A 9764-nucleotide genomic window follows, 5' to 3' on the forward strand; every position below is an offset into this window, starting at 1 on the left:
ACCCCACCGTTAACAACTGCAACTGCCTCCGGGAGTGGGGACTATAAGAGGGACAGGTGGGCACAGAGGGCAGAAACCCTGGAGCCCCCAACCGACCATGACCCAAAGCTGCAGACACTTCAGCCCCGCCCTGGCCCCCATTCTGCTGGCCCTGCTGCTGGGTGGTGAGTGGGGCCGAGTCTGTCCCTGGTCTTCTGCTTCCCCCTCTCCACTCACCCTGGACCCTGCCGGCCCCCTCCTCCTCATGGGATGAGGAGGAGACTGAGGTTCTGAGTTGTGAGGGTGACGGGGGGGGGGGGTTCACCCCGCACCCTGTGGGGACTTCAGGTCTGGCTGCGACGGAGCAAGAGGACCGTACACGCCCCCTCCCCTCTCTGGGTGACAAGCAATAGAAGAGCCCAACCCTGCGGGGCCCTGGTGGGGGTTCCAGGGGTCGGGGGGTTCCTCCTCCGCTTACCGCCCCACCCCTGCCCGTGCCCCCAGGCCCCGCGCTGGCCTCGGAGATCGTGGGGGGCCGGGCGGCCCGGCCGCATGCCTGGCCCTTCATAGCTTCGCTGCAGCGGCGCGGAGGCCACTTCTGCGGCGCCACGCTCATTGCGCGCAACTTCGTACTGTCGGCAGCGCATTGTCTGAACGGCCTGTGAGTGTCTCCGCGCGCGCACACATCGGGGTCCCGGCGCGAGGGGCGTGGGGCCGGCCCAGGGTGGGGGCTTCCGGCAAAAGCGCGAGGGTTTGCAGGGTCCCCCTGCGCCCCAGCAGGGTCTCTCCGCCGCCATCACCTCCTGTCCGCCCCCGACCCCAGGAACTTTCGATCGGTGCGCGTGGTGCTGGGGGCGCATAACCTGCGGCGGCAGGAGCGAACCCGGCAGATGTTCAGAGTCCGGAGGGTCTTTGAAAACGGCTTCGACCCCTTGAGCCTGCAGAACGACGTCGTGGTTCTCCAGGTGCGCGGGGGGCGGGGCGGGCAGGGCAGGTGCAGCGCCCTGAGAGGCTTGGGGAGGGGGGGAGGGGCAGGAGACTAGGGGGTGCGGCGGGCGGGGGCAGACCTGGTGTCTCCACTAATCCCGGTGCTTCAATCACCCCGCTGTGAAATGGAGAAGTACACCCCCGCACCCCGCAGGGCTGCCAGAGATTAGATAAGACAGCCAGAAGCTCTGAGCAGCTGTCTTTGCTAGCGGTGGGCACCGACGGCCTCCCTCTTTGGGAAATGGGGCAAAATTACCTACATTCGGTGGGTGGGAGTCTGGAGGCAGAAACCTACCTTTCCCCTCTGCTTGCACAGCTATGATTATTCTCTGAGAATGTTCTAGAACAAGGGCCTTATGGTCGCTGGTGTGGCCCACGGTTTGTTCTGTTGAACACCTACTGTTTACTGCACCCAAGACAGGACACATTCAGGGACTTCCCTGGTGGTCCAGGGAAGACTCTGCACGCCCAAATTCAGGGGGCCCAGGTTCAATCCCTGGTTGGGAAACTAGATCCCGCATGCTGCAACTAAGACCCCACGCATCCAAATAAATAAATAAAATATAAAAGACACGTCCAGAGACGTGGCCTCGGCCATGGTGGTTCCTCCCACTTTACAGACGGGGAAAGTGAGGCTCGATGGGACGCATGCAGAGGGTGGGCGTCCTGCTCTTAAACACCCCGGGACAATGGTAGAGCCTCCGCGGGGGAACCTGGCCCCAGAGTCACAGCTGTGGCTCGCCGCCACTCCCCCGTGACTGCTTCGTACCCCACCACCCTCCTCTGCAGCTCAATAGGATGGCCACCCTCAATGCCAACGTGCAGGTGGCCCGGTTGCCTGCCCAGGACCAGGGCGTGGGCGAAGGTGTTCGGTGCGTGGCCATGGGCTGGGGCCGTCTGGGCACGAACCGGCCACCGCCCCAAATCCTGCAGCAGCTCAACGTGACTGTGGTGACTGGCCTCTGCCGCCCCACCAACGTGTGCACCCTGGTGCCACGCCGGCACGCTGGCATCTGCTTTGTAAGTACCCTGGGTGCCCCCAGCCCCTACCCCACCCCCTCCCAGGCTGCTGTAGCCAGACCCCTGGAATATCTTCCCCACCCTGAAGGGCAGGTAGGTGGAACTGAGAGGGCTGGGCCGGGAACCCTAGCCTCCAATTTGTCTGGCTCCACAGGGGGACTCCGGTGGGCCCCTGGTCTGCAACGGGCTGGTCCATGGGATCGATTCCTTCATCCGTGGGGGTTGCGGCTCTGGGGTCTTCCCAGACTCCTTTGCCTCTGTCGCCAAGTTTGCCAACTGGATCAACTCTATCATCCGGCGCTACAGTGACGACGATGGCCCCTCTCTCCACCCCAGGGACCCCACGGGCAGGACCCACTAGAAAGGCTGTACCTGTCACGCCCCCTCACCTGCCCTTGGCTGGGCCCTTCCCATGAAGCATCACTCAGCATCTGGCACAATAAAAACCTCTCTCTGTTTTGTAGAAGGTGTCTGCGTGTTTGTTGGTTGTACAACTGAGTCTTGAAAAGTCCTCAGGAGAAGGTCTTGGGAGTGTCACGAGTACGCTGCCACCAGGTGGTGGCTGATTCAGGGCCCTGGGGTAAGAAGTCCCGTCTCTACCTTCCACAAAAGGATCCCAGTTGCTATTTCTTGGACGGAGAAGCCTGGTAGGCTGCAGTCCACAGGGTCACTAGGAGTTGGACATGACTGACCGACTTCACTTTCACTTTTATGCACTGGAGAAGGAAATGGCAACCCACTCCAGTGTTCTTGGCTGGAGAATCCCAGGGATGCGAGAGGCGGGTGGACTGCCATCTATGGGGTCGCACAGAGTCGGACACAACTGAAGCGACTTAGCAGGAGCAGCAAACAATTAAACCAGTGCTGCAGGTGGTGATAACGCAGAGCACTACAGCAGGTGTTCACACGTGCTTACAAGCACAGACATCATTCTGAGTCTTTGCAAGTATTCACTCAGCTGGTCCTCTCTCTGCCCTTGAGGCAGGTCCCATGAGTGCCCCACTTTACAGATGAGGAAGCAGAGGGGCAAACAGCTATGAAGTCACTCTCAAGAGCCTGGGTTCGAGCCCCAGCTCTGTGACTTTGAGTAACTTGTGTGCTGCCTCTGAGCCTCTGTTTCCCTGCAGTAAAGAGTGAGGCACTGTCTAGGAAGCAGCCAGCCAGGAGTTGGGGTCCTAGGCCAGCCTCGGCTTCACTGAGTGGGGAGACAGTCCCTCCCCCTTCTCCTCAGCCTTGGTGGGGAGGTGGGGGGGGGGAGGGAGGCAAAGATGTCAGATGTCTCACAAGGAAACACTTCAGCCCAAAGGGGTCACAACAGCCCTGGGGAGGCGACCAGCCTGTACCCCTCTTTTGCTTCCCTGGGCTTGGGAAGGAACCCCCAGGGGCCCACAACACATGCGGCCTCTGCCATCATGCAGCTCACAGGCTGATGGTGGGAGAATCAATTGCCTAAGCCAGCAAATAAATTTGAGAAGTAACATCAGGCAGTGCCCCCTCCCCCACCCCTGACCCCACACCACGAGGCCAGGATAAATTCCTCTCTGCACCACACCCCCCCATCCCGCTAGTGGGGCACACCAGCCTGGCCCTACCTGAAGGTCCTGACTTTTGCTAGTCCCTCTGTCTGCTGGCTCTTCCTGAAGGTATACCTCCCAACTAGTGCCAGTGGCTCAGAAATGTGACCCACTGCCCAGCAATCGCTTTTTCCACTTAATACTATACCCTGGAAGTCTTCCCAGGTCAACAGAGCATCTGGGGACACGTGGGGTTATTCATTGAACTGACCTGTCTTGTTGGGTCATTTCCAAATTTTGTCGCAATTTCCAATACGCTTACTTACATAATCTGGACTCCACTTGCAAATGTGCTTTTGTTTCAGAGATTCTGATTTTAGTATGGAAACATGTCAGGATCTAACAAATCACATTTGCTATGTTGTTTTCTAATTTTCTTTTCACTGTGAAAAGAAGGAGAAGGGGAAAGATGGTGCACTGCTTCCACTGGGAACAGCTCACAGCTTGAGGTCCTCCCCACTCTTCTGGGAGTACCCAGCATCTCCCTCTAGTAGGTTCATGAGATATTGACCCACCATCCCCAACTTACAGAGGACCATGTAACTCAGGTTCTGCTCATCAGAACCTTTCATCCTCTGCCTGCAAAAGATGGTTTAGGGGCATGAGATCCAAGTTCGGCCAATCCGAGACAGGCTTGAGACGCTGGCTACAGTGATGGGGAATTTGTAGAGGGACTGACCCAGCTTCTGGGCTGAGTCTAGGGCCCCTGGGGCCACAACAATGAAGGAAAAAAGTCATCAAGGAGGAAAGAAGGAACCAGAGGGAGACCTGACCTTGTTAAGGTGCCTGGATCAAACTATAGCTGAAGGTGGACCCATGAACTTTGCGTGTAATTTCCTTGTTGAAAGTTCTACCCGGTTTGCCTTGGTTTTCTGTCACTTTTATCCAGTCTTTCCAGTCACCCCTACACATCACTTTTCCCATATTCTACTTGGGGTATCAAGCTCCAGAGCCACACCAGTGGGAACAAGGGTGTTGGATGACCTCTCCCCACCCCCACCGGACCTCTTCTCCAAGTTGTAGGAGGAAGAGAAAAAAGGGAGGAGCGGAAAAGGAGGAAGTGGGTTGTTTACAGACTGTGGTCTTCAGCTGCTGTTGCGAAACTTTTGGAGCTGGGTAGGCACTAGGGGGGACTGGGCTGGGGGGCTAAGGGTGGGTCCATCCCTCTGCTCAGCCTGCTGCCCATCGGAGGGGCAGCTTCCCACACCAGGGCTGGCCCTGGGTCAGGCTCACAGGGGTAGCTGGCATACCCAGCAGCCCGTCTATACTCAGTACAAAGTCCATGGGAGAGAACCGCACCCCTGGGGAGAATGGACAGGCAGCTTCCCTTTCTCCAACTGGGCCGATGCCCACCCGGCAGATAGGGCCTGTGGGAGCGCCCGCCTCCTTCCAGCCTCATAAAAGCACCCCCACGGTCCTGACTGGGTCAGTGTCAAGGCCACGGAGGCATCATGGCAGACAGATCCCTGCACCTGGTGGTTCTGATCCTCCTCGGGACAGCCCTGTGTGGTGAGTGGATGCGGGATGACCAATGGGGGCCACCAGCTTGCAGGGCAGTCATCGAGGTGGCCCCTCCATCAAACGGGACTATTCCCCAGCCCCACGTGAACAGAAGGCTCTGGAAACCAAGGAATTCTCCAAATTTTAGGGATTTGGGGGTTGTTTTTTGTTTTGGAGGTGCCAAGCAGCTTGCAGGATCTTATTCCCTGACCAGGGATTGAACCCCTGCTCTTGGCAATGAGAGTCCCAACCACTTGACTGCCAGGGGATATTCTTAAAACTTTGCATCTAGCTTTCCACACACTGGAAAACCGAGAGGCAAATGCTGGCAGGGATGTTGGGTTTGGGCAGCCCCACTTTCCTCGTGTTTAAATTGAAGCCATCAGGCCCAGTGTGTAGGCATGGGGTTTTCCCCAGGTTCCCTCACTCCCTATTGTATGTCTTCTCAGCTGTTCCTCCCTGGGGCCCCCGGAGGTTGTGATTCTGTTGGGGAGGATTGCAGGATGGAATTCCAGGTCTGAGGGGGTGTTACAGCCAATGGAGGGTGGGGTGTTGCAGTCGATGGGGGATCCCGAGGGCTGGGCTGCAGTTACCCCCGAGGTCCTCACGCTGACCTGCCTACTTCTAGCGGCACAGCCCCGTGGCCGGATCCTGCGTGGCCAGGAGGCTCCATCCCACTCCCGGCCCTACATGGCATCCGTGCAGGTGAACGGCAAGCACGTGTGCGGAGGCTTCCTGATAGCAGAGCAGTGGGTGATGAGCGCAGCGCACTGCCTGGAGGACGTGTGAGTGGCCCGGGGCAAAGAACGGGGCCAGGCGGGGCGGGGCGGAGCGAAGGGACGTGGTTCTGATGTGCGTCCACCCCACTCCCAGGGCCGATGGGAAGGTGCAGGTCCTCCTGGGCGCGCACTCCCTGTCGCAGCCGGAGCCCTCCAAGCGCCTGTACGACGTGCTCCGAGTAGTGCCCCACCCGGGCAGCCGGACAGAGACCATAGACCACGACCTACTCCTGCTGCAGGTCTGTTGGGTCTAGCCGCAGTCCCCCCGTTGCTCTGGGGCTCCGCCCCGCCCTGGCCATAACACTGGCTTCTGCCCCATCCCCCAGCTCTCTGAGAAAGCCGTGCTGGGCCCTGCCGTGCAGCTCCTGCCATGGCAGCGCGAAGACCGCGACGTGGCTGCGGGCACTCTCTGCGATGTGGCAGGCTGGGGCGTGGTCAGCCACACCGGCCGGAAACCCGACCGCCTGCAGCACCTACTCCTGCCGGTGCTCGACCGCGCCACCTGCAACCTGCGAACGTATCACGACGGCACCATCACTGAGCGAATGATGTGCGCGGAGAGCAACCGCCGGGACACCTGCAAGGTGCGCAGGCGGGGCGGGACGGAGAGGGTACCAGCCTGCTTGGGTTGGGGCCTGTAGAGGGGCGGGGCGGCGGGGCAGATCTACTGTGGGTGGGGCCAGTAGAGGGGCGGGACAGACAGGGGACCAGCCTGTTGGGGGTGGGTCCAGGAGAGGGGCGGGGCGCCCTGGGGACGGGGCAGAGAAGGGCACGTATGTTGGAGGGCGGGGCCAGCAGAAGGGCAGCGCACTCGGACAGGCCGGACGGGCACGGCTGGCCTGAGGACAAAAAAGGGTTGGGAGGAGAGGTGACAACTGGGAGAGGATGTGGATGCGTTGGGACCCGAGCTTGAAGGCTTCGAGGGGCTGCTGCGCAGAGACTGGGACGGAGGGCGGGAGTGGAGCTTGAAGTGGCGGAACCGAAAATCCGGAGGCGAGGCCTTGACGGGCGGAGGTGGGTGTACCCTGGGGAAACTGAACAGTGAGGGAATGATTGGGGCCTCAGGGCTGAGCGGAATTGCAACAGGCTGGAACTGCAGCAGGCTCTGCTGCTGCTGCTGCTAAGTCGCTTCAGTCGTGTCCGACTCTGTGCGACCCCAGAGACGGCAGCCCACGAGGCTTCCCCATCCCTGGGGTTCTCCAGGCAAGAACACTGGAGTGGGTTGCCATTTCTTTCTCCAATGCATGAAAGTGGAAAGTGAAAGTGAAGTCGCTCAGTCGTGTCCGACTCTTAGCGACCCCATGGACTGCAGCCTACCAGGCTCCTTTGTCCATGGATTTTCCAGGCAAGAGTACTGGAGTGGGGTGCCATTGCCTTCTCCGGCAGCAGGCTCTAGTGGAGCCGAACCAGGATGCGGGAGGGCGGGCCTGTACCGTACCTCACGACCCTGCTCCCCGCAGGGCGACTCCGGAGGCCCGCTGGTGTGCGGCAGCGTGGCCGAGGGCGTGGTCACCTCGGGTTCACGGATCTGCGGCAACCACAAGAAGCCCGGTATCTACACGCGCTTGGCGAGCTACGTGTCCTGGATCGACGGCGTCATGGCTGAGGGCGCAGCCGCCTGAGGAGGCCCTGAGAGGCTGCGGTCACGGGGCCCGAGCAATAAAATCATCCATTCCTGCACCCGGTCCGCCTTTATTGATTGCATGCTGCCTGCAGGAGTCGACCAAAGCGAGCAGACTGAGGGGGTGGCGGAGTTCTGGTAATGATGTACCAGAAGGCAACCGAAAGGCTGAGACGTGCCTGAAGGAAGGGCATTCAGGTTCAAGTCCGGAGGCCCCATGCCCTTCAAGCCTGGCTTCACTTTATGCCTAGGCCACACGGTGGCGCCCTTACTCTTCCCAGGAAATAGAAGTGTCCTGAGACCTAGCAAGGGGTGCGGGTTGGGGTAGTGTCCCCTTGGTTTCCACTTCTCAAGAGGAATGTGAAGGCCTACTGTGTGCAAGACCCTGCTCTGGGCTGAGATCTAGGTACACAGACAGTTTGTGTTCTTAGAACCGTGTCCCAAATGGGGAAACGCTCAGAGACGCTATGCGACTCTCCTGAGCAGCCTGGAATTCAGCCCCCAGCAAGGCACCTGGTCGCGTTCAGAGGCCGGCCTCACATGCAGTGTGACTCACTGACTGTCCAAAGCTGACTGGTGTCCCAGAGCAGCTCCACTGATTGGGGGCCCAGATGACTCACCACCTTCCTGGGTCTTGGTTTTACCCTTCTGTGCAAGATGACAGGGCAGAACCCAGGGACTGAGGCCCTGGGCCCTCTCCCACTTGGACAAGGGGCCATTGAAGCCCAGCACCTACTTGGCCCCAGATGTTAAGCCTGACCCACAAAGGGAACCTCTGACCTCCCTTTGGTCAATAAAGAGATTGAGGGTCTGAGAGATGGTCATGTGCCCGAGGAACTGGAACTGGAAACTGGCCAGGTGTTTTCCTGCTATGAAGCGTTCATTTACATGGAAGCTCTTGAGACACAGCTAAGACCCAGCCCTGCTCATAGCAACCAGGTCAAATATTCCCAGATGCATGGATGGAACTTCTGAGTGATACTGATGATGGGCTGGGGGTTCTCCTAGGTGTGCTCAGGATTTTTTTTTCATGTGGGATTTAAGAAGCTGCATGCACTTAAGTGAGAGTGGAAAGGAAAACGTAACTGCTGGTCAGTCAGCCATCACAGACTCACTCCTCCCATGGTTACTTCCTGAATTAAGCCAAGACACTGGGAAGTGACCCTGAAATGATCCAGTTGGGAGGTGGAGCAGTAGGATTACCAGATTTAGCAAACAAAAATGCAGGCTGTCCAGTTACATGAGAGTTTCAGGAAAATTTTGTTAAGTATGTCCTATGTCCCATGTAATATTGGGGACAGATTTAGACTAAAATACCATTCATTGTCCATCTGAAATTCAGACTTAACTGTTCTCCTGCATTTTATCTGGCAACACTAGTTGGGGGTACAGATGAGATAAAACAGTGAGCAACAGCCCCTGAGGTCAGTGGCTGGAGCAGAACCAGATGGAGCTGGTGGGGCAGGTGGAGGTAGAGGGGACTGTAGGCCTCCAGTGGGAGACACAGGCTCCTACCATATACCCGGGTGTGTGTGTGTGGGGGGCACGTTGCTGCAGTCATCTGTGACCCTGGACCCTGAAGGGCTTCTGCTTCCACTTCTATCTGGAGGATGGTGTCTTCAGCCTCCTCAGCCACAATGGGGTCCCATGGGCCTGGCTCTGAGGAGACTGAGGGCACAGGAGACATCCAATCAGAGGGACCGAACTGCCTCTTCCTGTCACAGGAATGCCTGCTCTTGTCCCCAGAAGGGGACCTGTGTGGACATGGGGTGGGGGAAGGATGAGGGGCAAGGAAACCTCCCCACCCACAAACCCCCTCCCAACCTGGAAGGCTTTCCAACAGGGCCCTCAGATGACCTGACATTTCTGGATAGCCAGGCATGGGCATGCCCATTGGGCTCGTCACAGCGGCTCTTGGACACTCCGGTCATCCACCACTCAGTGACAAGCTGCCCTAAACTCGGTGATGCTGAGCCATCCCATCCCCTTCATCTCACTCAGCTTGTGCGGGTCGGGGTCACACAGGCATGGGGGTGTCCCTGCTCCATCCCCTGGGTGACCAGACCCAAGGGGCCAGCCTGCAGGTGTCCAGAGGCTCTAGGAGGAGGCCCAGGAGCCAGGCCAGGTCCCACCAACCCCAGGTCAGCCGGCACCACCTCCCCTGCACAGGATGGGTCGGAGCAGGTCCAAGGGGAAGGGACCAGGACTCGTCCTCCAGGGAGCATCTGAGGATGGTGGCTGTGGTGTAAACCCCCACTATTTAACCTTACAGCAATGAAATATGAGTGCAAGAAACACGCTCAC

The 9764-nt window shown here is 58.8% G+C and overlaps 2 protein-coding genes across 2 annotated transcripts; both read left to right on the forward strand.

Moving 5' to 3' along the window:
* ELANE (elastase, neutrophil expressed) lies at nucleotides 1–2449 on the forward strand. Its single transcript, XM_086411274.1, has 5 exons — nucleotides 1–164; nucleotides 484–640; nucleotides 803–944; nucleotides 1756–1986; nucleotides 2141–2449. Exons 1-5 carry the CDS (start codon nucleotides 98–100, stop codon nucleotides 2345–2347), a joined length of 804 nt encoding a protein of 267 aa, XP_086267400.1. The 5' UTR covers nucleotides 1–97; the 3' UTR covers nucleotides 2348–2449.
* A 2539-nt stretch (nucleotides 2450–4988) lies between these two features.
* CFD (complement factor D) lies at nucleotides 4989–7519 on the forward strand. The gene is made up of 5 exons (XM_086411273.1): nucleotides 4989–5069; nucleotides 5689–5845; nucleotides 5934–6078; nucleotides 6166–6423; nucleotides 7300–7519. The coding sequence occupies exons 1-5, from the start codon at nucleotides 5012–5014 to the stop codon at nucleotides 7459–7461; spliced, it is 780 nt and encodes a 259-aa protein (XP_086267399.1). The 5' UTR covers nucleotides 4989–5011; the 3' UTR covers nucleotides 7462–7519.
* The last annotated feature ends 2245 nt before the right edge of the window (nucleotides 7520–9764 follow it).

Source organism: Bos grunniens, chromosome 7 (genome assembly GCF_055505025.1).
Source record: "Bos grunniens cultivar Pamir isolate PY7600 chromosome 7, Bosgru_T2T1.0, whole genome shotgun sequence".
In the NCBI taxonomy this organism is placed as follows: Eukaryota; Metazoa; Chordata; class Mammalia; order Artiodactyla; family Bovidae; genus Bos; species Bos grunniens.

Excerpts from the sequence above, each read along its gene's own strand:
- CFD (XM_086411273.1), top strand. The coding sequence starts at position 5,012 with ATGGCAGACAGATCCCTGCACCTGGTGGTTCTGATCCTCCTCGGGACA. Across the intron at positions 5,070-5,688 it reads CCTCGGGACAGCCCTGTGTG|CGGCACAGCCCCGTGGCCGG; the intron begins GTGAGTGGATGC and ends GCCTACTTCTAG. Across the intron at positions 5,846-5,933 it reads GCGCACTGCCTGGAGGACGT|GGCCGATGGGAAGGTGCAGG; the intron begins GTGAGTGGCCCG and ends CCCCACTCCCAG.
- ELANE (XM_086411274.1), top strand. The coding sequence starts at position 98 with ATGACCCAAAGCTGCAGACACTTCAGCCCCGCCCTGGCCCCCATTCTG. Across the intron at positions 165-483 it reads GCTGGCCCTGCTGCTGGGTG|GCCCCGCGCTGGCCTCGGAG; the intron begins GTGAGTGGGGCC and ends CCGTGCCCCCAG. Across the intron at positions 1,987-2,140 it reads GGCACGCTGGCATCTGCTTT|GGGGACTCCGGTGGGCCCCT; the intron begins GTAAGTACCCTG and ends CTGGCTCCACAG.